This window comes from Larimichthys crocea, chromosome III (genome assembly GCF_000972845.2).
Source record: "Larimichthys crocea isolate SSNF chromosome III, L_crocea_2.0, whole genome shotgun sequence".
In the NCBI taxonomy this organism is placed as follows: domain Eukaryota; kingdom Metazoa; phylum Chordata; class Actinopteri; family Sciaenidae; genus Larimichthys; species Larimichthys crocea.
The window spans coordinates 26,335,496-26,360,768 of record NC_040013.1 but is presented as its reverse complement, the minus strand read 5'-3'; the positions used below and the strand labels follow the sequence as shown (position 1 = coordinate 26,360,768).

Here is a 25,273-nt window from a genome sequence, read left to right as displayed (position 1 = left end):
CACTGCTCTTTCAATCTTTTGCCTTTTTCACTGATCACTTTTGACCAACCTTTCCCTCCCTCTGTACTGTTCCAGTCAGTTATGTAATATCAGTGTCCGTGTCATTTGGGTAGCCTAATATCGACAGCTTAGTCCTCTAATAACCCTCCCCAGCCAGCATACTTTGCCACCCCAGGCAGCTGGGAAGCATGACACCAAATTATTGATTGCATAAAAAACTGTGTGCGTTGATGTCACTTCAGTGCATGTTCATGCCTTACATTTGACCTGTCCATCAGCATTTACATGACCGCAAGTTGGTACCTACCAAATTTAAGTTACATAATGTGCCGTGTGTGTGCGTTCAAAACAGTCTCGTCAGTTGATGTTATATGACCAGTGTGAACCGAAAAAGACTAGAACTCTGGGATTTTAGGCTGACAGTTCCTCACTGACCTAATTCTTCTTATCTTGTCATGATAACGTAGGTGGGATTGATACCCGGTTGCCTAACATGAACTAAAAAAAAACCTCAGGTGACGAGTGATGAATAAGATCAGATCTAACAATACAGCTGAGCTGGCAAGATTTGATTTCAGTAAAGCCATTTTCAGCTTGTCTCAATAAATCCTAGAAAATAAAATATCTGTCGGACTTTATGTAATTTTCTAGGAAACAATAAGACCTTCTACACCGGAGCCCTTTATCAAATTGAAATGCCTGTTAACTAGAAGGGTAACTAAAACAACATGGACGGCTGAAGTTATAAAAATAACACACTAGCATCAAATGTAGATGTCCTGGACTGGAAAAGAAATGCATAATATATAAATAAATAAAAGTAAAAATCGGGCATATGTTAGACAGTGCACATGGCTGGAAGAGAAGAAATGATGATCTGTTTTCAGTCCATAACCTTCTAGGCAATAGCACGGTGCCCTCTAGTGAACTCTGTTTGCACTACATGATCATCACCCTGCTCAAAAATAATTAACCAACAGCCCCACCTACTGGTACATGTGAGAAGTGTCATTTAAAACCCAAACAACAACTTTCTTTATAGAAATGTTTACTTGTACAGTTGATATGTCAGAAGAATGACCACGATGATTATGTCAGAAAGAATAACAGAATACTTTATTACTTTTAAAAAGCTACATTCACGTACATATAAATATTTGTACTTAAAATATTTATAGAAATTTTAGCGCGTTACTTTACATTATGCTGTTATATGCTAATCTCCTTCTACCCTTTGCAGATATGGAGACAGACATGCCATGAAACGTTGCTTCTCCCATATTATAAGATTACATTAAATATCCCATGTTTTTGCAGAATCTCAACCTGATCCTAACCTGGCTCCTTTTTTTCCTCTCTCTGGGTCATCATACCTTTCCAGACATATTCAGATTTCACAATTAAAAACTTGGCCTCAATGAAAGTAGAGTCCTACGTCTGTGTGTAACGGATAATCTCACTCAGGTCGTAGCCCGTCACTGCGAAGGCATAACCGTCGCCGTCACAGAACTTGGCGCCACAGATTTGTGTGTCTGTCACACACTCGTTGTGCAAATGGGCAATCTAAGAAGAAGTGAGAGAAAAAAAACACAGTTAGGGTTTTGTTGAGAGCAAGAGAATGTGTTCTCATATAAAAAATGCTGGAAACTGACATATATTCTGACATAATTTTGGACAAGTTACCTCCACATTGTTCGTCTCTGGGGTCATTGTCAAGTGCCACACCCTGACTAGAGAGTCCTCAGCAGCAGATAAAAGCTAGAGCAGAGAAGCAGGTGGTCACTTAAACAAATCCAGTGGTATCCAGTAGAGTAATGCCCCAAAAAACATTGGCCATTAGAGTTACTTTATTGTTCACTCTTAATCATATTTGACTAAAGCTATGTTTGACACTTCAAATGATAATAAACTGTCAATCTTATCCGATCCATTTGCTTTATACAACTCACCAGTCCAGAAAAAGGAGCAATGTCCAGTGAGTAAATCCAGCGAGCGTGGGCGTTGACTTCAGCATGCAGAATTCCCGTCACTGCCTCATACAGACGGATCTGGCCTGTGCCGTAACCTGCCACCACTGTGCCTTTCCACAACTTGACAGATGAGCAGCTCATACTGAGCAGATGGAGGAAGATGGAGGATCATTGCCACCAGGGAACAAAGGGAAAAAAACATAATGGACATTAGATTAGAGCGAGGAGGGGAAATGAAGAAGAAACAAAGGACAGCGGAAAGGAACATGAAGTAGATTAGATGAGTACCACAATGTATAATGAAGGGATATATATAGAGGAGAGGAAAGTAAGAGGAGAGTAGGTCACTCATCACACTAGTTGGCTGTTGTTGTAGCTCAGTTTTTGACTATTAAACTACAATACGATTGACTTCTTACTCAAAGCCAGGGATCTTGTTGAGCAGCTGAAATTCCTCCCCAGACTTCCAAACACACAGGTTGCCCCCATCGTCTGCACTGACCAGATCAGCTATGCACTCCTGAAAGAGGGAGACAACAACAGAGTGGAAGGGATTATGGAAATCACAAAGAAATAGTATTACTGTATAATGCAGTCATTTATTTAGGTGGAAAGGTTAGAGCTATCCTGTGTTAGCAAAGGCTTCAGATTGACAGCACAGACAATACACACACTAAACAGGCACACACACACGCCATACCTGGCTGCCAGAGCACTCCGAGGCCATGTCAGTGATGGACTCCTTGTGTTCCTCCAGCACCTCAGACAGCGTGATATTGCTGCCTTTACTGGGAACATCAAATACTAGAATAGCACCAGATGAAACACCTAGAGATCGAGATAGAGACAGTGGACTGTAGAGTTTTGCCTGTATTTTGTATATATGTATAATGTCTCTCAGTACTTACCCACGCATATATAATTTTCCCACACTGCTGATATCCCCCGAGCAAACACGGCCTGAGCTGGGACACAAATAAGTTCAAGTGAGTGCACTAGATTTGGTATAAAACTCTGGATTAATACTTTTCCCTTAAACACAGATGTGCGATTGGTCAAATATGCATATATGAACGTGTAAATAAATGCACAGGCAATATTTATGAAGTATTTAGGACTGCGTAGATATGATAAAGTAGGTGTAGATGCTGGAAAATTGTTTATTTAATTCTAATAATCAGCTTGTTTTTAATTATGTTTCAGCTGTGAGGATGGATCGAGTGCACTGACACACTTCCAGCAACAACATAAATTTGATATAATTTATATACGTATGTTTACCTGTAGGTGTTTCAGGAGTATCAAGTGCATGCCAGTACACCATGATGGACCCATCGGATTCATACATCTGAAACAAAGGACACTTCGGTCTGTACTGTCATAACACACAACCGCAGCCACAACATGTGGTGAGTGCTGGTGACAGAGAGATGAGCAAACTCACCTGGATGCCTTTCTGAGAGGTCACCACCAGCAGATCACGAGAGGGCAGAACGCAAAACGCAGCCTGAAGTCACAGGAAGAACATTGCAACGTTAAAAGTGGTTAAGTGGGTTCATATACACAAGGAAGACCTTTTGATACAACAAGTTCATATCAGGTCATAATCTACAGTCACTGCACATTTCTCCTTTCTTACTTTGCACTAAATCAAACCCTGCCAATTTACTGTATATACTTTTGTACAATATATTTTATTTACTATTGCTATTCTGATATTTTATTATGCATACTTTGATCTTTATATTTTTATTCTTAAGTTGTCTATCGTCACTGTGTGTAATGCTGCTGCTGCACTGTCATTTACCAGCTTGGGATAAATGAAGTATATCTATCTATCTATCTATCTATCTATCTATCTATCTATCTATCTATCTGCCCTGCTGCAATATCCTAAACATAGATAGATAGACAGACAGACAGACAGACAGACAGATAGACAGATAGATAGATAGATAGATAGACAGATAGATAGATAATGATCCTACATATACAATCAAGACGATCAATAACTTTATATGGACAGTTTTGCCCTCATACAGCATCACCAAGGACGATAAATGCATGTTAGGGGGCCACAGATATCCTGTCCCCACCTGCTGCTCTCACTGTGTAAACAGTCTGTACCTGTGTGTGTGTGTGTGTGTGTGTGTGTGTGTGTGTGTGTGTGTGTGTGTGTGTGTGTGTTACTCACCTGCATGATGAGCGATGTGCTCGTGGCAACATTTGGCTCCTTGGACTGCAGCTGACGGTGGGAATAGTTGAGGCCGTCCCACGAGGCGCTGACCATGTTGACCACGTTGGCGTGGACCACCGTGAAGTAGGTGAGGCGCCGCGGGGCGATGCGCAGCACGCCGAGGTTGTTGTACAGCGCCGAGGCGCTGTTTTTGATCTGGATGCTCTTTTCTTTGTGATACATCGAGCTGTCTTTCTCTGCGCAGGAATCACGGCGGTTGATGAGAAGAAGCACAGTTAATAATCTGGTTACGTCAGATTATTTGGCAGGAAACGTCAACATTAGCAGCAGGCTAGGCGCGTTAGCTAGAACCGCAACAAGGTGAATAAAAGAGGACTCCTTTCCTTCTGTGAGATAAACTGTGCACACGGTTGCTTCACATCACATAACAATTACATTAACCTCTATAGGCGCCCGTTTTATGTCAAATTAAGGCGGACGAAGCGCTGCTCCGGCTCTCGTTAGCAACGGGATTTACCTCCGCGTCCTCCGCAGCCATAGAGACAACGCCAGCTTTACGTACCGCGTCATCAGCCCCTGCGTGCTCGGTTGCTTGGCAACCGCAGACAGAAAACTAGAAGCCAGAGGAGCGAAAGAGACTTTAGTGAGTGTTTAAAGGTAAGTTTGAGGATTTAGACTATTTTAACTGTGTATAATTACCTAAAATGAACACGCAGCCTACTGTATGAGCAGGATACTCATTTCTTGTGCTGTAAAGTTTCACACAATCTCATATTCTCGTTGTCTTGTGGTGTTAATGCGGGTGATATGTTCAGTTATGAAAATTAGGAGTATACCGGGGTGCAGATGTTTTAACTCTTTGTCTTTTGCATGTCTCGCCCAATCCCCTCATCTAGCTTGTGTTTACTGAGGCTGGTAGGGAGAGATAATTAATGTCATCATCGTTGTCCTGCACATCCCTCCCTCTGCAAACCTTACATCTGCCTGCAGCACCATACACACCATCATCTTCACCAACATGGTCAATCACTTTCTGCAGTTTTTGCACATTATTTAACTGTGAACTTGTGAATATATATATTGTTCTTAATAGATGGTTACTTGTTTACATGTGTTGTTTTGTTTGTTTGTATACCTGGAGTAACCTTGGAGTTTTGTAACAAAAATAAGGTCCCCCTGGGATTATTAAGGTATTTCTGATTCTGGTTCTGAGAAATGCATGTGTCAAGTTTGATCACATCCACCAGAGTGTGCTAATGTGCACCACATGACACTCATGCCAACTGTTAGGTACTGATTTTATTGTTTTAGTATTTGCCCAGTAAGTATCACAAACACATGTGTTGACATGCAGTATATATATCATGACAAAACGTCTTTTGATTCAATTAATTCATGTTTCATTCATCATTTGTTCCAGATTTCAAACCAGCCTCCTGAGCCAAGATGCCCCGCTCTGCAGCCAAGTCCCGCGCTGACAAGACTAAGCGTAGGTCACCTGTCCCGGTGGTCGCACCCCCTACGCAGGAATTGGAAGAGGAATATATTATCTCTGGTCGCTTCACTAAGACCCAGTGGATGGACATGTTGAACCAGGAGGAAGCAGATGAGGCAGTTGGGGAGATCATGGATGAACTGATGAGCAGGGTCATGGAAGGCTGTTTAAAGGTGCACATTGAAAGACAGGTAAAAGTGAAAAGCCATATACACTTTTATTTTGACTTCAGTTAAAGTTTGAATATCATCTTACTGATTGACACTTGTAGAGAGGCCAATAAAATCTTACTTTCATCCATTTCAACTGCACATAATACATGTACATATGACATCCCTGTTGCTTGTCTTTGCCCTTAAGCTTCCAGCGTACACTGCATCCTGGGCCAAGAGTTACCTCACACAGATACTGGAGCAGAGAGTTATGTGCCTAGATGAAGGAGATGGACCAGAGGAAGGATCCAGAACAGAAGACTCAGAGCCTATTCCATCACCTTCACATGCTTGGGCTCCAGGATGTGTGCCTGTTGTAAATCCTACCCCTCCACCACACCCCATCTCCAAAGAGGTACTCTTGGTATGTCTCTCCTGTAAATATTCTCTTCAAATTTCAACCGAGAGGTTACGTGTATCCATGACTACTGTCTATATATGTCTCTATATTTGTTTTTAACAGCAGGTTGACACTGGCCAGGTCCCAGTACAAACAAAGCCAAGAGTCAACCAGCAATGTAATGTCATGGCCCAAACAAACAGCTCTCCAAAGCAGTCTGAGAAGGAAACAGGTCCCAGAAGGCCTGTCAGGGACAGGCATTATAAAGTACTTAGTCCTTGCCCTTCACCAAAAATTGATCAAAAGAAAAAGCAGCAGATTAATTTAGCTCCCAAGCCTGTTCCAAGCAAACTACTGCCACCCCTATCCGGTTCAGCAGAAAAAAGGAATGTGAGGGTAGAGGCTAAACCTAGCACCAAGAAACCAAGCGAACTACCCAAAGTAGGACCAAGGTATAGCAAGCAGCAAACTGAGCAGACAGTAACCTCCCTGAAGCCAGTGACCAGCTCCAAGGATCAGCCAGAGGACTTTAGGAGGAGAAACGAAGCAGATCTCAGGTTGAAGAAATTGTCTCCTTCTATACATCCAAAGTACCAATCCATACCAAAGCTTGATCCCTCTTGCCTGCCTCGACACTGCATCCCAATTCAGTATGAGATTTTGGATAACGACACCAAACCCAGACACAAGAAACCAAGTGGACTATCCAAACTAGAGCCAAGTTATAGCAAGCAGCAAACGGAGAAGACAGTAACCTCCCTGAAGCCAGTGACCAGCTCCAAGGATCCGCCAGAGGACTTTAGGAGGAGAAACGAAGCAGATCTCGGGTTGAAGAAAATGTCTCCTTTCAGACATCCAAAAGAAGAAATGATGTACTCTGGGCCTCTGAGGCTGGATACAATGAAGTTGGCCAAGGGTGTTTCTCTCCTGGAACCCCAAGCAGTTGACATAAACCCTCCTCGTCAGTCTAACAACCTGAAGCCAATACGAAGTAAACCATCTGTGCCACTGTATTCAGTTGAAGAGCTTACCTCAGGTCCATCACCTCGAGTCAGACCATCGTATCAGTCCGAGAGCATCAACACTTGATTCTAAAAAAATGTGATGATACGTGTCTGTAGCCATATTTAGAGCAGAATGAACTATATGTTATTGAAATAAAAGGTTCTGTGGTAGCTGGCAATGTGTAAATAAAATATATGTATAATATAATACAATATATATGTATTTCCATTCCTTTGATATTAAAATATAAATGCAGTCTACATAAACAGTTATGTGTCTGATCAATGACTCCCACATAATACAGCAACGATAGAAACAGAGGCACGTCATTTAAATTGTGAAACAATGAAACAGGATTATCATTATAGGGAAAGGGGAAGATCAGCAATAAATGTGAGAATAAATTATGTTTTTATCAGCTGTTAACTGAAACTCAGTCAATTGATTGAGTTATAAGCAACCTGTATGATTTTTGTCTGCACACATAAGTATGTGCATGTCTCTGTATATTCTGCCAATTAATTTTACGTGCCTTTATATACACTCAGTTTGTAGGTTATTTGGAACAACTAGCTAAAACTAATGCAGTCTAATACAAAAGTCCTTCATGAAGGATAGAATTTAGAGTTTAGCAAGGTGTTGACTGCATAATCCAATACAATTTAAGATAAGATAATACTTTATAATATAACAGCTTTCTCCAAAAAAATTTAAGATTATAACCTTTATGATTCATGAGGGTAGGTTTAGGACTGTTGTACTGGAGCACTGGTTCCCGACCTTGGGGTCCTGAGCCCCATTAGAGATTGCAAAGCTTCGTGGGGCATTGTGAGACTCACATGATTTAAAAAGGTATATGCGTATGAAGAAAAGCTAAACAACCTTGTCCTGCAACTAAAGAGAGGGAGAGAGTCAGATAGAAGAAACACTGAATGTACTGTTGTTTAAATAAGTATAATACAAAGAAAGATGTGAAAAGTTGAATATAATGTGAAATATACATAAAATATGTAACTGTCAGGGGGGGCAAATGAGTACATGCACCTGACATGCACACCAATCATAATCATCAGTCATAACAGTTGTTTTAATGAAACATGATAATTATGATTATATTAAATGTCTATGTTAAATATCTTTATTTTTTTTTACACAAGTGTGTTCACAGCATGTGCTTTTTTATGTTGAATGCATTAAAATGTAAGAACCTTGTCCCTGACTCATCAGTGCCTCTAGAGCAGTGGTTCTTAACCTGGGTTCGATCGAACCCTAGGGGTTCGGTGAGTCGGTCTCAGGGGTTCGGTGGAGCCTCAGCCCTGGAATTTTTTATACCATTTGTTACAACATATCTTTGTAAGCAATCGTTTTCGATAAAAACTAAGAAAAGGAACAGACTTTGCTGTGAAAATGACATGAGGCTGGCAGTTGCCAAGGTGAAGCCACGCATATCTGAACTGGTCTCTCTTACTGAGGTAAGGTTGTTGTGAGTTCATGCACTGTGTTGGTTTTGTTATTTGAACAAGGTGATGTTAATGCACGGTTCATTTTGTGCATCAGTAAAAAAATCATATTTTATTTTTTACTAAAGAAGGATTCGGTGAATGAGCATATGAAACTGGTGGGGTTCGGTACCTCCAACAAGGTTAAGAACCACTGCTCTAGAGCAAAAGTTTTTTTTTTTTTTTTAAGAGGGCCAGATTTGACAATGTCCCTATGGACTGAGCTTCTGCCGTCCCCTTATCGTTAAAGGTTCAAATGCTTCGTTATGTCAAAAAACAAAGACAAATCTTACAGCCATACAGTATCTGACAATCTTAGCAGGCCATAAATAAGATATTATAAAAATGAAGCTTCGGGCCGCATGAAATCTAACCGCGGGCCATGTTTGGCCCCCGGGCCGTACTTTGGACACCACTCCACCAACACGCACCGGACCGGGAGACTCGTGCTCGTGCAACCTATCTTATCTACGGAACGCCTCCTCGAGCAGCGGGACCAATCACCATTCAGCCCCGCAGCTTCCGCACCAATCCGGAGAGTGTTTTGCGAGGCAGCACGTTCGTCTAACCCGCTGCACATGTGGGAGCGAGATGAAGGGAGAGCAGTAGAGTTTGGAAACATCTGAATTATTATAAAGTTCTGGAAGCAAAAGCGGACATGAAGAAGAAGCAGCCGGTTGTGGAGGACACAGGAGAGGTAAGACTGGCGACATGTGGCGTGGATCCAGCTGCTTTACCTGCATGCTTCACGTTACTTAGATCTACGAGTTTAAGTCGAATAACATCAGTTTAGTTCTGGATTTATGGTTTATTATTCTGGTTCCTTGCAGATTAAAAGTTGTTATTGTTATTTTCCAGATGATTCCCTCTCATGAGGAGGAGGATGAAGCTCCAGTTAAAGCCAAAAGGAGCAAACATGAGCAGGCAGGAGGAGGAGGGGAGGAGGAGATGGTCTATCACCCGGTGAAGCTGTCCCGAAGTGATCTGTACAGACCTCCTTCAGCTGAGGAGCTGAACCAGCTGAAGGAGGCGGAGAGCCTGTTTCACTGCAGCCTGCTCAAGATGCAGGTGAGACCTCTGATTTTTTTTCCTTTTCCACATTGTGCCCATGTGAAGAGTAACCACTGCAGGCTTTCACACACTCCTCACTCCTGTCACCGATAACAGATGGAAGAGCTGCTGAAAGAGGTCGCCCTGAGTGAGCGTAGGAAACAGCAGATCGACTCCTTCATCCAGACGGTTACCGAGCTGCTTCAGGCTGTGCCGGATTCACCAGAAGTTGAGGTACAACAGAGGCTTGGTTTCATTCTGCAGATTCCCACCCTGAAAGCCATAACCACGTCTTTGACTCCATCTCTCTCTCCGTGTTCAGGTTAGTGACCTGTCATGGCTGTCGGGTGCAGTTAAGGTCCCGTTCCTCCTGGTGCCCAAAACCACAAAGGGCAAGTTCCACATGGCGCCTCCTGCTTCTGTCGATCTGATCGGCAGCTATCCCCTCGGCACCTGCACCAAACCACGCGTCACGGTGGACCTGGCGGTCACGATCCCTGCTGTGAGTCAGCAACATGCTGTCGTTAATGCAGTAATCAGAATACAGACATTAGAGTATAAGTGACGCTGGTGTCGTCTGTCCGCTCATCTTTCTGTTTATTAGGATGTCCTCCACCCAAAGGACGTTGTGAACCAGAGGTATCCGAGAAAAAGGGCTCTCTACCTGGCGGGCCTGGCCCAGCATCTGACATCCTCTTCCGACATCGGAGCCATGAGTTATTCCTGTCTCCATGGGAATCGACTCCGACCTGTCCTGCTTCTGACCCCTCCGGGTATTGAGTTTTTAATTTCCAGCATACTAACAGAAATACTAACATTTATCAAGAGCACTGGATCTAGTTTGCATTGTACGGAGTTTACAAGCATTTAATTGTCTCAGCATATTTGTGTTTTTTGCAGTGTTTCCATTGTACAGCACCTTCCAATAAACTGCAGCTTTAAAGGGCATTTTATAAACAATTAATTATTATTTTGTCTCATCTTTCTTTCAGGCAAGGAGTCTTCCAGCTTCACTGTACGTGTTCATGCCTGTCCGCCTCCTGGATTCTTCAAGCCCAGCCGCTTCCACCCCCAGAGGAATAACGTCAGGACAGAGTGGTACACCGGATTGCAGACCTCCATGTCCGGTAAGATAGTCCATTCATACAGCTCAGACGATGATATGTATATATTTTTGTTTTTCAGCAGCAGTTTCATCACAACCATCTTTTTTTCTTTCTTGTTTCTACAGAGGGCAGCGAACCTCCCACTCCTCATTACAATAGCTCTGTTCTGGGGGATTTATTGCCCAGAGCTCACCTCCAGTTTCTTTCTGCTGTCAGCTCCCAGTGCTCAGCGTTTGCTGACGGGGTGGCTTTGCTCAAAGTCTGGCTTCGTCAAAGAGAGCTCGACCAGGTTGGAGGCTTGTTGCACTGAGCTTGCTTACCTTTTAAAAAAAAAAAGTTTTCTGTTCATCTCACCTCACCTCTGGTCTGCTCTCTTTATGTCTTATAGGGCACTGGTTGTTTTAATGGCTTCCTGGCTTCGATGCTGTTGACTTATCTGCTGACCACTCACAGAATCAGTAACACCATGACAGCCTATCAGCTGCTTCGAAACAGCCTGAACTTTCTGGGTAAGACCATTTAAAATCTACTTTTTTATACTGTGATAAACTGTATTTGTACTTAATGTAATAACTTAAAATACACCTTAAATACACCTCTCATTCTAACCCTCAGCAACTACAGACCTGACAGTGAATGGAATCAGCCTAGCCAGAGATCCTGACTGCACAGCTGTGAGTGATCTAGTTCAACTAGACATGTGCATATAGATTACTCATGCTCTTGTTCATCTCCTAAATGAATCATTATTGTCTCGTCTTTTTTTTTTTCTTTTCTTTGCAGCCAGCACTGGCTGAGTTCCACAGCGCTTTCCAGGTCGTGTTTGTCGACCCTTCGGGGCATCTCAACATGTGTGCCGACATGACGGCTTGTACCTACAAACAGGTAAATACTGTAAAAACAAATGTGTTCAAACACAAGAGGCGTTTTCTCACTGCTGAGATTAAGCGACGTGTTCTGACCTTTTTTTATCGAATTGGTTCTCAGCTGCAGCATGAGGCATCTGTGTCGATGCAGTTCTGGGACGACCCCACGGTGGATGGGTTTCACAGCCTCCTCATGACCCCCAAACCCATGATACGGACAAGTGACCACGTATTCCAGTAGGTCTCTCTTTATCAGCTAATACAATACGATGTCTTTTTTCCGTACATTAATAGCAGCTTAGATTTACACCTCCTTTCCAACACACAGCATTATCCACACACAGGGTCATTGTCAGGGTTAATAAAGAGGGTACTGGGTGAAAATAAAAAACCTACTCCTCATCTTGTCGGCTCTTCTGATTTGCGCTTTCCATCTCCCACCCATGCGCAGGTTGTGCGAGCTGGTGAAGCTTCAGTCCAGCTGCAAGAAACTCAATCTCCTCAGTGAGCTGATGGACCACAGCGGGAATTATGTCCACACTGCGCTCCCTTTTATCCTGTCACTGCTTCAGCGAGGACTGGGCGAAAGGATTCACCTCCTCACCCACTCTCTGTCTCCTGACCCAGAGGTGGGAAAGATTTCCATTTAGGGTTTACACTCCTTCCAGCACAAATGTCACTATCACTATAATAATCCATATTTTTGACTCAGAGTTTGTTAAAATAACTTTTGTTTCATGACAGTGGTCTGTGGAGAGTGAAGCCCCAAAACACAAAGCCCAACCTCCGCTCTCCTTTGGTTTGCTCTTAAAACCGGAGCTGGCAACCTCCGTCCTGGAGAGAGGCCCACCTGCAGACAGCCCTAAGGTAAACTCACCTGTCATCTCTTACCTGCGCACGAGGCTGTCGTAATCAAGCTCATCTTGTGTGTTTTTGTGTTGTGGACTTGTTTCTTCTTCATCATTTATGTGTTGCCGTGCTTGTGCACATATGTATTTTTTAACGACAGTGTTTGTTTTTCTGCGAGGCGGCTGAGTTTCGCGAGCTGTGGGGCTCTCGCTCCGAGCTGCGGCGCTTCCAGGACGGCGGCATCACCGAAGCTGTGCTGTGGGACGGGCAGAGCATGTGCCAGAAACAACTGGTGCCCAAACAGATCATCACACACCTCCTACAGCTGTATGTATTTTATCTTGACATATCGTACAGAGAGACGCAGTAACACTGGTGATAATATGATGGTTGATTCTTCTTCATTATTATTGTTTTCTTTGTGGTTTTCTATCTTGATTTGGAAACTAAAGACGTCCTTTTGAAATCCATGCGTTTGGAAACATAATAGCTGTGCAGGTCGATGCACTGTTCGCAGCCTCCGCTGGATGTTTTTCTGAAGTTTGACGTTGAATGTCACTACTTGTTAACTTAAATGTTGCTGGCTTATTTTTAGAGTGAGACAATGACACAAATCACTGGGTTTTAATGTCGGGAACTACCTTGAGGGTATAGATAAGTATCTGACTGCAGCTCAACTGCTCGACTATACCTACATTTTTAACTTTTTGCTGACTACAAATGACGGTGATTTAATGATGGTTTGTAGTATTATTAGTACCTGCTGTCTCCTCCATCCTTCCTGACTCCTGAAGCATTCAATCAAGGCGTCTACCTCACCAGCCCCCTCGCTGCCTTATTCCTTATTCTATTATTAGTTTAGTAAGTCAGTACATGATAGGAATGTAGTAACATCCCCAGGCCATGCAAGTTACACATTTCTGTTTACAAAGATCATCATGTCAACATGCTCCGGGCTCAGCCTTGTGCGCATTGTGGCAAATGTTTGTCCGGTCTCCGACAACAAAGACGGCAGCGATACCCCAGGTACGCACAAATAGTGTCTCGCCAGAGTGGCCAGTTTGGGGAATCTCGGTCCGTTTACCCTCCACCAGTCAAGAGGGTTTATGTCCAACGAGGGAGCAATGTCTCTCAGGTAGTAATCTACCTGTGCCTCAGAGTCCGTGGCATAGGAGGAACTGTAGTTGTCGCCCAGGAGCAGCATCATGGTGTTTTTGGTGTCGCTTCTCACTTGCGAGGGCATGGCCACTTGGCTAATATCGGGTGTGATCAGGGTCTCCTGCTGTTCATCCTTTGGGCCCACAGTAGTAGTTATCACATCTAATTTTGAAACCAGCTCATGCAGTTTGACCTTAGCAGCCAGTCTCCCCGTTGGTGTCAGGAAGCTGAGATGTTTGTGACGAGGGTCCAGCATGGAGGCGATCAGAGCCGGTTTGGAGGCCAGGTCATTCGAGTCAACCTGTGAACAGCGAGATAAAGAGTTATGATTGTTTTTATCAGCACAAATGAATGGTCAGCTTTAATTAACGCCTACCTCCATGTGATTTCTAAGCGACTTCTGGACTTTGAGCTTGAACTCAGAGACTTGGTCGACATCATTCTCTTTTGGCACAAGGTGGGTCTGAATGAGGCTGAACGTGATGGGGTAGATGTTTGAAATGGACACCTCCGTCTCAGCGGATATGACCGTCGTCGCCCATTTCAGCGTCGCCAGCACGGGTGTGAAATTCTCGATTATCTGCCAGCAGTCGTCTTCGATCTCGAGGGTCTGCGCCTCCTGCCTGTTGGTGATGGTGCGATCCGAGAGGACGGCTTTAATCGCCCACCGCTGTTCGAGCAGCCGCTCGAACATATCGCAGATCGTGTCCCATCTGGCTTTGCTCGACTGGACGAGCTTGTGCTGGGGCAGGCACATCTGAACCTGCTTCTGCTCCAACGCCTCGCTCGCCAGCAAGCTGTGACCGAAGTGCTTGACCAGTTTCCCCGCGGCAACGATGATGCGGGTCAGATCCTCGCTCAGCCCGTCGCTGACTGCCAGCTGCAACGTGGTGGCGAAGCATGCGGCGTAGTCCCAGGTGACGCGGGTGCGCGCGTTGGCCGGCAGGACGTCCTGCGTGCTGTTATGAACACACGCGGTCACCTTCCCAGCGATGCCCCAGGTCTGCACGGTACTGAGGAGCATCTCCGTGACTCCGTCTGTAGTAACGTGGCTGTCCGATGACAGCTTATGCGTCTGCAGCACGGCCGACTTCCCCTGCCAGTCCTCTGTTATGAACGAACAGAAAACCGTGATGTACCTCTGAAACGGGAGGGCTGTCCAGAAATCGGCGGTGAGAGCCACCTTCTCCACCCTCCCCAGCTGCACCACGAGCTCCTCCACCTTCTCGTGGAAGTGGCCTTCGATAAGGCGTGTGATGTCGCCCGCGGATGGCATTTTGTAACTGTGCACGGTGTATGCGAGCAGCTCCCGGAAACCATCCCCGGTCACCATGGTGACGGGGAGCATGTCTTTCTCTATCATCCTGGTGATGAGTTCAGTGACCTCCGCGTGGGTCGCCAGTGACACGCCGTCATTGGGCATGGTGTCCGGGTGCTTGTTCTTGATGTGGTACATCATGCTGGTGGTGCTGCTCCTGTATTTGAGCTTGGTGTCACACATGGTGCAGTGGACCTCGTCGTCCACTTTGATGAAGATGTCCCACACGGAGCTCCTCTTGAGCCGCTTCCTCTCTCCGTAGTCCCGCTCGGGCTGCTGGTTGGCGTTCACGTTGGGAGACATCACAGCGACCTGCATGATGTCCGAGCTGGCGCTGCTGTCCTCCTCGGCACAGATCACCGGCTTCTCGTCCTCGTCCAGCAGCAGCGGCGGCGGAGGCGGCGCCGTGGACGAGGACGGGTGGTGCCTGCTCATGTGGTTCATCATGGAGCTGGTGGCTCCGCCGCAGTACTTGAGCGTGGCGTCACATCGCATGCAGCGGACGAAGTTTCCCACCTGCTCGAAACAATCCCACACCGAGCTGCGTCTCCTCCGCACGCGCTTCATGCTCGAGGCAGAGCCGGCTGTTGTTTATTATGCTCGCGAGCGAGCTAGCCGGTGTTAGCGCGCGCCTCCATCGCAGAGGTCAATAAATAAATAAATAAATAAAAAAATAAATAAAAAAGCATCGTGTGATTTTTCTTTTTGTTGTAATAGAGAAACATAAATCTGTGTATTGTCCATCAGACACGCAGATGTCCCCGAGTCCTGCGTGCGGTATGTGGGGGTGAAGCTGGATGACGTCATCATAACGGGAAGTGAGGTACATGTTTTTGTTTTTTTATTTTTTATTTATTTTTTAATTATTGAGATTTAATTTAGACTTTGATTCACTATAAAACCATATTTATTGAAAAACAAATCAAAAATAGTTATTTAAATATTTTATTCTTTTATGGATTACCCAGCACTTTGTTTTTAATTTTTCTGTTTTTATTATTTTGTCTGTTTTGGTGCTTCCATTGAAATACACCTGCAGTGATTCATTCATATTCTTTTCTCTATTGTTTGAATTGTTGTCATCTTTATATATTATTGGTTGTTTCGACTGACCGCCAGCAGATAAAATGAGATTAGATGAGATTAAATGGGATGAGATTAGATACAAAGTAACACATACTTTATACGTTTCTATTTATGAATGCAGGAATGCAGTTTAGCATCTAACCAGAAGGGCAGAGTATGTAAAATCAACAGGATATATAAATATAGTGCAGGTATAAATATGAATATGCTATGGGATATATACAGTATACAAATGTTATAGAATACAGTATTAGCAGCATGGACAAGTTGAGATGAATATACTAACCTATATATTTATGTATATGTACAGTTATATGTACAGTAATTGTGTATAATGTACAGTATGAACAGTTATTATATAGTGCGTGTAAAAGACTTGAAAATAAACAGATCTGAAGTAAATATAGGCATGATAAGATTGATTTTATTGATGATGAATAAAGAAGTGATTGTCAGTGTTACCGTTTCATAACTGAGTGAATATGTTCTATAACAATGTGTGCATACAGCATGTGTTTGACGTGTGTTACGCTCTTCAGGTGCCCAGTACTGGAGAGGAGGAGAGTTTACGCGTGGTCCAGTCCTACGATGACCTGAGTAGAAAACTGTGGAGGCTGGAAGGTCTGCCTCTCTCCATCACAGCGGTGCAAGGAGCTCACCCTGCACTCAGATACACACAGGTAAATCCTCTTGTTCTTAAACTGCTCTCACTGATGCAGTGGTGAGTATATGAAAATATAAGTAATGTCGCATAATCACCACAATTTCACATTTCAATGAGCTCTAATGGTTTTTCTAACATCGGTGCCTTGCAGGTCTTTCCCCCTCTGCCGCTGAAGCTGGACTATTCCTTCTTTGTCAGAGAGAAGATTTCCAGATCGTTGGTGCCAAAGGAAGACAAACCCTGCCCTGCTTATGTCACACCAATCACAGGTTAGCATTTCACCCTTCAGCAATTCATTAAGGTGTTCTTAACCCTCGTGTAAACTGTTTAAAACTCAAGTATTATCTGTAATTGTCACTCCCTGAAACATAACTACACCTGATTTGTCTCTTACTTGAGCACCTACACTTCTGTTCCCTGTAATTTCTTCTTTACGATTTGCAATGACAATAGGCACAATTTCTTCTAACCCATGATTTCACAGCAGGAAAATTACAGCCACTGAACAACAGACATTTAGCTTTACAAACTCACATACTAATGTGTTGGTAACCCTGTTGTTGTAGTGATCTGTCACATGGAGGGGAGTGGAAAGTGGCCTCACGACCGCCTCGCCATCCGTCACATCCGAGCTGCCTTCCACATCCGTCTGGGAGAGTTGCTCAAGAAGCACCACAATTATCCGTGCAAGCCCTGCCCCACGCACCTGGATGTCTGGAAGGTATATTTTTGGGTTTGCACACATGTCGTACCCTTCCAGTTCACATTATTCTGTTTTAATAATGATATTATTTCACCTCTGTTTATGTCCCCAGGACGGCTTGTTGTTCCGCATTCAGGTGGCGTACCATCGTGAGCCTCAGGTGTTGAGGGAAAGTGTGAATGCTGAGGGGCTGCTGGTGGTAAGGGACAACGAGGAGGCTCAGGCTCTGGAGATGGCCACCATTCACAAGCCGCTACTTACCAGCACATTGCATGGGTAAAAACATCACGCACAAAGTAGTATCTGTTTGTTTGTGTGAGAAATCAGGCTTCCAATTGCCTTTTCAAACTTAAACTGTAGTTTTTTGGTCCCTAAATGAATCCATTCCTTCACTGTTTTCCTCCATCTGCTTGTTGGCAGGCTGCAGCAGCAGCACCAATGTTTTGGGGCAGTGTGTCGCCTGGCCAAACGTTGGCTCGGAGCTCAGCTCTTCAGCGAAGACATCACAGAGGACACAGCAGACCTGCTGGTGGCGTCGCTTTTCCTGCAGCCTGCACCCTTCACTCCTCCTGGGTAACTACCGGTTGTGCTTTTCAATAATTCGTCCACCTCCTCAGACTTATTTCTGGATTTTTTTTTTCCTACTTCCCCTTTCGTTCAGTAGGTCATGTGAATGAATTTCTCCGTCTTCCTTAGTTCTCCTCAGGTTGGCTTCCTTCGTTTCCTTCGTCTGCTCGCCTCCTTTGACTGGAGGAACACCCCGCTGATAGTCAACCTCAATAACCAGCTCACAGGCAAGCAGTCTGCCTCACACACGCAAACCCCTTTCTATTTGTGTCACATCTGACCTCTTTGTACATACACATCTGACACACTTTTAACATCCTGCTCATGTGTATCCCTGTTTCAACGTCATCTTAAGTTGTTGTTCTTCTCTTTTGTCACGTGTAGCCGTCGACTATACGGAGATCAAGAACGACTTCATGGCCTCCAGAGAGTCTCTGCCCGTCATGTTTATAGCTACGCCTAAAGACAAAAAACTATCTATGTGGACCAAGAGAGCGCCCAGTGTACAGGTCAGTGGACGCACGGATACAAGTACACAACTCACGCAGCAACACATTTAATAGATAAGCACTCAACACAGGATTTAAATGTTACAGTTGGTCAGTAAACAGGGGAAAAAGATCAAATGGGAATACTTGAACTGTTACAGACAGGATATCACAAACAACGGTGTAGAAAAGAGTTGCATGTTCTCGGTAGAGAACAGTCACATAGTTTCCCGATCCTGGAGCCTTTCCTTAGCGCACACAGGTCTCCTGGATCACACTGAAAAGATATGAAAGCAGATTAAAGTTATTTATTGATTTACTCTTCATAAAACTTCAAATTTCTCTGGCAAAATCCAAAAAATACTGCTCTACACAGATTGACCATAGTGATTTTTAAAAAACTGAGATCACCCCAGATGGACGGAGTTGTTGAGTTACATACCACAGGCAGATAGCCATGCTTTTTTCTGAGAGCTGGAAATTGATTGTTCTGAAGCCTTTCCAAAACCTCATGTAAATCACTGATCTGGAAATGCAGAAATGTCACGTTTAACTTTAATAAGCATTGAAATACCACCAGAATATCACATGATGAATGGCATTCTGATCCGTTTCCATCCGACTAGATGTTTACGTCAGTAATTATACCGTCGACCTTCAAAACCTCCTAAAACCACTAATAGTTTTGAGAGACAGTCATCTGTAGCTCACCAGTTGCTTTTCATTGCCGTCCTCTGTCGTAGTGAAATAGGGTAAATGTTTAGTTTTGTATTCCTCAGTTTGGCTGTGAGCGCAGCTGTAAAAAAGTCCAGTGGCACACAGTAGCGTACAGAAAAGGCACGCACACCAGCTTCCCATGGTGCCGTAGCTGACCCAGATTAGCTTCCTGTGCTGACCCACCTCACTCCCCCAGGCAAGCCCAACAAACATTGAGCCTCTCTCAGCATCCTGCTTTATAATGGTGGCGGAGAGCAGGAACTCTGTGACGTCCTGACAGAGAAGGCATTGTGGGCTTAACTCACCGTGTGCAGCATGATTTCCATTTTACCTTTTGTGGTTGACAGGAGTTTCTTTTTTTACTTGAATTCACATGCACCACCTTCACAGATATTCCCAAACTGAAAAGGTGTTTCAAAACAAATATCTGAGGTGAGCTCTGAGATGATCCTGGTTCAGTGTGTTAGTTGTCTCAATGCCACTAACCACCACTAGGGAGCAGAGTTTGTTTGGGTTGAATCAATTAACAGATTATGCATATTTAAGTTCTTTTCTGTATACACACAGTGCTTTGTGTCAGCAGAATTCCTCCACAACCACGACCTCAGAAATGTTAATTGGATGTGCACATATCCCAGAAGCGATGAATCTAATTAGTTTGATTGACATTTTATATTCCAATAAAGAATTATCATGGGTTATAATCCCAAAACTATTATAACAGCCGTCATTAGGTCAGAACATTGAAATGCATTGGTTTGAGGAGAATCTTTCAGTAGGACATAAGTAACATGTAACTAATTATGTAGAAACTTAAAGGCAGAATGAGTAGGATTTGTGGCACCAGGTTCCCTGCTTTCACACCCTGCACGCTGTTACGGGCTTTGGGCTACACAGCCATTACCCAAAGGTTGTCCCAAACACAGCAAGATAAGAAAATACAGGTATAGTGCATGCTCTCTGGCAAACATTCAACATGGGGTCAGTAAGTGTACATTGTTTTTTAGAGTCCTACCTTCAGGTCCTTGTGAAGACCCAGACTCTTTGCACTACCAACAACAAAACAACATGCTACATCTATCCCCTCCAGAACTCTGACTTGATTCTCTGCCTGTAGCTGACATGTCCTTCTCACACGGTACCTTGATTGTTTCCCTTTTTTGTAAGTCGCTTTGGATAAAAGGCGTCCACTAAAAGGCTAAACATAAATGGTGACAATGTGTTGTACATCTCAGGGGAAGGAAACAAGGTTCTTTGACTGTTACACAGTTAGACTAGTGGTAGTCAGTCTTGTAGCTGATCCCCAAGTAAGACACACAAGAGGTGTGTGACCTCTTCAAGTCACAGATAGACGTTTCACCTGCGTTTTGACCCTTTGCACGAATGCTTTCATCAGACAGGATGAAACTGATACCACAGGCAGCTCTTTGTAATACTATTACTTCACACATGATTATTCTTGTTATATTGCCCCTTCATGTCTACAGTTGTAGGCGTAGAAAATTGATTCTATTGAAATTCTGTGGCCAATGTCATGACATGCCAGAATATTTTCAGAACAGACTGTCCGAAGCTAACATGTTGAACTATCAAATGTTATATTTTGTATATTTGTTGTGTGTGTGTGTGTCTGTTCAGATGCTGCATCGTGTGGTGATGCTGGCTGCAGAGAGCCTTAAGGTACTGGAACATCAGCTGATGGACGGCGGCCAGATGCAAGATGTCAGGGTTGGTTTGAAAAAAACAAAAAACACACACACTCGAAAGCTCTCATTTACTCACCACTCCATTGTCTTCATAAATGGTCCCCTGTCTCAATGAATTATGATTTCATATTTCAGCCATGTAACACTCTGGTCTGGTGTTTGTGTAGGTGGTCATGCGCCCTCCTCTGGATGCCTACGATGTGTTGATTCACCTGAACCCCAAGCAGGTTCCCCTCCTCAGCCAGGCAGTAGACCCTCCCGCTGTGACCTTCAGCAGGGGAATCATGGATGGCAACGTGGCCCATTCTGGAGGAGCCATGCCAGTCGTCGACTATAACCCCGTGTCCCTCTACCTGGCCGAGCTCAGGGTGAGTTTTGTTTGTTGGCGATGTTAAAAGGAAGGTGTGGTGTTAAACAATGTCTTGTTGACACATGATGAAGAGAAAGCTTGTGTGGCAAGATTTACACATGCAAGTTGCAGCAAGGCTGATAGCGTATTCTGTGCATCATCCAGAGGCTTCCAGGCAATAAAGATTAATCACAGAGAAGATGAATACCCGATGAAACATGAGGTGTTTTTACCTTGTTGGTGTTCTTTACCTTCCTCTGCACATCACTCTGTTTCTATATGTTTAACACCAGTCTCACAGGCTGCTGAGAGAGAAAAAGCAGGCACGCCCACATAAGAACATCCTACTATCAGAATGCTAAATTATTATTTTTTTAGTTCATGAACAATTCTGTCAAACTGTAGTTCTTTATGTATGTCAGTGTTCAGAATCAGCTGGGGGGAGGTGTGTAGGAACAACTGTTTGCACACACAGGGTTGCTGAAGACGTTTAGCTTGTTCAGCTTCACTGATCATACTCTCTCCCTTTTTTTGTTGCACTTAGATCATGAGAGTCTTTATTGACTGCAGTGAAGTTTATTAGACAATGTCTTGACAATGCTGTCACAGCTGAAGGTGAAGAATCTTATTTAACTTCTTCCACAAGAGAAAAAGGTTGCAAACAAAAATGGTTCCTTGAATTTTCATTCAAGTCTGAAGCGTTCAACAGAAAGTTACAGGGACAGGCTATAGTCGTTTGGCATGAAACCACATGGCCTCCACCCATAAGACGGATTGACACAACTAGCTGGGTAGGTGAGGTCATTCATCTGATTTAACAACAAATACTCCCAGGTACGGCAATTACAGTGCTTCACAGGACTCCTGTAAAGTACATCATAATGTCTGCTGTGCAGTCCACGCTGTATGTGGATAATGATGTTTACGGCTACTGCGGTCAGAATATAAATGCTCAGAAATGTTGTATGTTTTATTTTATTACCTTCAAGGTCCTCAGAAAACATCCAGAACACATCTTTAGGAGAAGTTGTGGGCTGAAAAGCTTATGTGCTTCTTTTTATTATAAACACAATCGGTCTGAGTCTTGGCAGTGGCAGTATTGAGGATTCTTGACTTGTTATCAAGCAAACTTGGCAATATAGGGTCTCTCTCTGTTTCCCATTGATGCATAGCAGGTACCTGGGCTACTTTATGCATCCATCACACGTATGTTTGGTTCACTTAGCTGATTTTTTTAGAGTTCAGCTTATCATATATTTGTTATACAGTGGTCTCTCGTTTATCGCGGGGGATATGTTCTAAAAATAACCCGCAATAAACGAAATCCACGACGTAAGTTTTTTACAATTATTATACATGTTTTAAGGCCGTAAAACCCCTAACCACACACTTTTATACACCTTTTTACACGCATTTTGTACAGTACTCCCTTAATTAATCAGGACGTAGAACACATGTGCGGTTCTCCCTTAGCCAATTTAGGATGCAGAACACAATGCACGTTCATACTGTGCAGTACGCTGTAAAAAAAGCATGCAAAATGACACAAAAAAATTCCACGAAACAGCGAGTCTGCGAAAAGTGAACCGCGTTATAGCGAGGGACGACTGTATGTAAAAGAGAAAGGTAAACTGAAATAACTGATAAAGTTTGCTGATGTGAAGTTTCGTCTGTGTCCTCAACTCCACTCTAATTTATTGTCAGGACTCTTTCGGAGACCTAGCCCTCTTCTTCTGTGATCCCTATGGTGGAACAGTGATTGCAGTTTTGTGGAATCCAAAGGCCTTCATCCCACTGCCGTTTAAGGTAAGTCACTCACATCCTCTGTCTGAAAGCATAAATCTAATTATAATAGCTTGATTTGTCACGTCATGAATCTGCTGCTTCTACATCTCTTCCACTCTGACCTGATGTTTCTTCTTCATGTCACATCACAGACGTCACAGGTGTCCGCTCGGTGCGTGGAGGTGACCGGAGAGGAAGCGAAAACTGTCCCCAATGTCGAAGCAATACTGGAGGACTTCAGGAACATGGGGAAGGGCTTGGTCAAATCGGTGGAAGCCAGGACTGAAAAATGGTCATTTTAGTCAAATACTTTGAGCAGATATATTCCATTTTTATTTGACACATTCACCAGAGAGAGAGGTACAATAATACATTTTTGTTTTGTTAGTGCCTGACTTATCAAAACAGAACAACAGAAACACGAGTTAATCATCTTGTGTTGTGTTCATACTGTAGTGTTGCCGTTAAAGACCAATCACATGTTGTTTCGGTGAAGCTGTATCATGTAATAAATGCATCTACTGTTTTGATTTCTATGTGATTCTTTTGCCTGACTCCATAAGATAAAACTTCCTGGATCATAACCGAAAGCGGGCGGCTTGTTTCAGGCGAGGAAATGATTAGTTTATGTAGTGTCAGCAATTTAAAAAACTATTTTGTCCCTGCTATAAAATGTAACAATGGTGTAAAAGTTGGCTGTTGCTCAACTCTGGGAATTAAAAGGTGTGTGACTCTTCGCACTTTAGAATTTTGATTTAGTAAACTGTTTGAGTGTCTGGACAATATGTAGTTGGCCATATCCAGTAAAGATGTTTTTACTCATTCATCCATTGATGATAAGTACGTCATGTAAATGGATGACCTGTGTGTTATAAGCTGTAATAACCCGGATGCAGGTGTGCAGTATCTGAGACTGCTTGTCGCGTGACAATCTCTCTCAAGCTCTGTGAGATTCGTCTTAGATTTCAGCTGAACCCCAGCCGTAACTAAGAAGAACAATAAAATTTGAGATGCAGGTGGGGGTTGTGATTAGTGCGCGTATAAAATGACGAGTGACGGAAAACTTGTCACTGTGACATTGTGTAATCTACTAGCAGAAATGTTATTTACATTTAAAAAATGTGTTCAAAGAAATATGAGAACAGTATTAAACATTAAGTTTGAAGCGTCAGATGAGTTAATATTCTAAACAGGTATTTCAAACAAGTAGATGATCCTTTTGATGGTCTGCGGTCGAGACGGTCTGTCACAACAACATTGTTGTAGTTGGAATAATGAAATGTGCTGCTTGATGTATTGCTCAACATGGTTGAACAATATGGCATATAAACATTCCTAACCGCCAGGCTGACACATCCAGCTGTGTCATAGCATGTGCAAGTGTTTGTCTCTGCAGCTGTTGACAGAAGAAGCACGTTGTTTTGATTACAGCCCGGCGTAATTATAGAGAATGTAGAAATGTACTAGACACAGGCTTTATGTATCATGCATAGGTATAACATATAGAGAGTGTTCTCGTGATGATCAATAATCGTATTACACAATAATCTGTCTAAATGAAAACAATACTGTCTTTATAGGGAATAAAATGATTCATGAGCAATAACAGAAGGAAACAACATTTTACCACAGAATACATGGCTGCACTGCGATGACAGGCACAAGCATTAGTCAACAAAATCAAGATCTGACATGACTGATTTCTTTTTCACACAGTTGGCAGTGATGTCATTAGATTATTGGGCCATACCACACAATTATCTGGCTAACTGTTCTATTGAAAATTCCTGAGAAAGCTCTAAAACAGTCTTACGGTAAACTGGAGTCTCTTAAGTAGATTAAAGAAGACCCACTACTACCCAGCCAGGTATACATCCATGGGATTAAACAAGGGGGGGACTGAATGAATAAACTAAAGCGCTTATAATTGTATTAATTTCAGTGAGTAGTTTTTGTTAATATTATCTCTGTCTGGCTTGAGGTAGCACGTCAACCTGTGCCGTCTTTCTGACAGATATCAATCTTCACCTGTCTGCGCCTGTCCTCCAGCACCTGATGGAAAACAACTGCCACACTGGCACTCCTGCCAGAGGAACATCTGGCAGACACATGGCAGCTTACATATGGTCATCAATCACACACA

The 25,273-nt window shown here is 43.4% G+C and overlaps 4 protein-coding genes across 6 annotated transcripts; 2 read left to right on the top strand and 2 right to left on the bottom strand.

Annotated features, from left to right (window-relative positions):
- Positions 1–1,078: 1,078 nt before the first annotated feature.
- wdr54 (WD repeat domain 54) lies at positions 1,079–4,733 on the bottom strand. The gene is made up of 10 exons (XM_027272973.1): positions 4,685–4,733; positions 4,165–4,403; positions 3,415–3,477; positions 3,252–3,318; positions 2,879–2,935; positions 2,671–2,798; positions 2,390–2,490; positions 1,950–2,112; positions 1,684–1,758; positions 1,079–1,563 (listed from the first exon to the last, which is right to left on the bottom strand). The coding sequence occupies exons 2-10, from the start codon at positions 4,387–4,389 to the stop codon at positions 1,432–1,434; spliced, it is 1,011 nt and encodes a 336-aa protein (XP_027128774.1). The 5' UTR covers positions 4,390–4,403; positions 4,685–4,733; the 3' UTR covers positions 1,079–1,431.
- c20h2orf81 (chromosome 20 C2orf81 homolog) lies at positions 4,712–7,474 on the top strand. Of its 3 annotated transcripts, none has more exons than XM_019275936.2 (4): positions 4,712–4,824; positions 5,588–5,853; positions 6,023–6,229; positions 6,338–7,474. In XM_019275936.2, exons 2-4 carry the CDS (start codon positions 5,614–5,616, stop codon positions 7,301–7,303), a joined length of 1,413 nt encoding a protein of 470 aa, XP_019131481.2. In that variant the 5' UTR covers positions 4,712–4,824; positions 5,588–5,613; the 3' UTR covers positions 7,304–7,474. The 3 variants fall into 3 exon arrangements, with proteins under 3 accessions (XP_019131481.2, XP_019131480.2, XP_027128762.1); XM_019275935.2 differs by having other exon boundaries at positions 6,023–6,238; XM_027272961.1 differs by having other exon boundaries at positions 4,720–4,824; positions 5,600–5,853; positions 6,023–6,238.
- Positions 7,475–9,248: 1,774 nt separating this feature from the next.
- nol6 (nucleolar protein 6 (RNA-associated)) lies at positions 9,249–23,664 on the top strand. The gene is made up of 26 exons (XM_019276000.2): positions 9,249–9,415; positions 9,577–9,786; positions 9,886–10,002; positions 10,091–10,270; positions 10,373–10,541; positions 10,761–10,895; positions 11,000–11,163; positions 11,263–11,383; positions 11,490–11,548; positions 11,658–11,759; positions 11,862–11,977; positions 12,192–12,369; positions 12,485–12,607; positions 12,768–12,916; positions 15,813–15,888; positions 16,691–16,831; positions 16,967–17,084; positions 17,382–17,536; positions 17,631–17,794; positions 17,939–18,091; positions 18,215–18,312; positions 18,470–18,594; positions 20,929–21,018; positions 21,164–21,364; positions 23,050–23,151; positions 23,283–23,664. The coding sequence occupies exons 1-26, from the start codon at positions 9,377–9,379 to the stop codon at positions 23,430–23,432; spliced, it is 3,435 nt and encodes a 1,144-aa protein (XP_019131545.2). The 5' UTR covers positions 9,249–9,376; the 3' UTR covers positions 23,433–23,664.
- LOC109142385 (zinc finger BED domain-containing protein 1) lies at positions 13,198–15,782 on the bottom strand. The gene is made up of 2 exons (XM_019276002.2): positions 14,124–15,782; positions 13,198–14,048 (listed from the first exon to the last, which is right to left on the bottom strand). The coding sequence occupies exons 1-2, from the start codon at positions 15,630–15,632 to the stop codon at positions 13,500–13,502; spliced, it is 2,058 nt and encodes a 685-aa protein (XP_019131547.1). The 5' UTR covers positions 15,633–15,782; the 3' UTR covers positions 13,198–13,499.
- Positions 23,665–25,273: the final 1,609 nt, after the last annotated feature.

What these genes read in the sequence shown, in the direction of transcription:
- wdr54 (XM_027272973.1), bottom strand. Translation starts at nt 4,389, where the DNA reads ATGTATCACAAAGAAAAGAGCATCCAGATCAAAAACAGCGCCTCGGCG. An exon ending in CCTCTCAGAAAGGCATCCAG is followed by an intron (nt 3,319 to 3,414) that starts GTGAGTTTGCTC and finishes CCTTTGTTTCAG; the next exon opens with ATGTATGAATCCGATGGGTC. An exon ending in AACAAGATCCCTGGCTTTGA is followed by an intron (nt 2,113 to 2,389) that starts GTAAGAAGTCAA and finishes CCATCTGCTCAG; the next exon opens with TATGAGCTGCTCATCTGTCA.
- c20h2orf81 (XM_019275935.2), top strand. Translation starts at nt 5,614, where the DNA reads ATGCCCCGCTCTGCAGCCAAGTCCCGCGCTGACAAGACTAAGCGTAGG. An exon ending in AGGTGCACATTGAAAGACAG is followed by an intron (nt 5,854 to 6,022) that starts GTAAAAGTGAAA and finishes TTTGCCCTTAAG; the next exon opens with CTTCCAGCGTACACTGCATC. An exon ending in TCTCCAAAGAGGTACTCTTG is followed by an intron (nt 6,239 to 6,337) that starts GTATGTCTCTCC and finishes TGTTTTTAACAG; the next exon opens with CAGGTTGACACTGGCCAGGT.
- nol6 (XM_019276000.2), top strand. Translation starts at nt 9,377, where the DNA reads ATGAAGAAGAAGCAGCCGGTTGTGGAGGACACAGGAGAG. An exon ending in TGGCGGTCACGATCCCTGCT is followed by an intron (nt 10,271 to 10,372) that starts GTGAGTCAGCAA and finishes TCTGTTTATTAG; the next exon opens with GATGTCCTCCACCCAAAGGA. An exon ending in CCTCAATAACCAGCTCACAG is followed by an intron (nt 18,313 to 18,469) that starts GCAAGCAGTCTG and finishes TGTCACGTGTAG; the next exon opens with CCGTCGACTATACGGAGATC.
- LOC109142385 (XM_019276002.2), bottom strand. Translation starts at nt 15,632, where the DNA reads ATGAAGCGCGTGCGGAGGAGACGCAGCTCGGTGTGGGATTGTTTCGAG. An exon ending in CGCTTAGAAATCACATGGAG is followed by an intron (nt 14,049 to 14,123) that starts GTAGGCGTTAAT and finishes CGCTGTTCACAG; the next exon opens with GTTGACTCGAATGACCTGGC.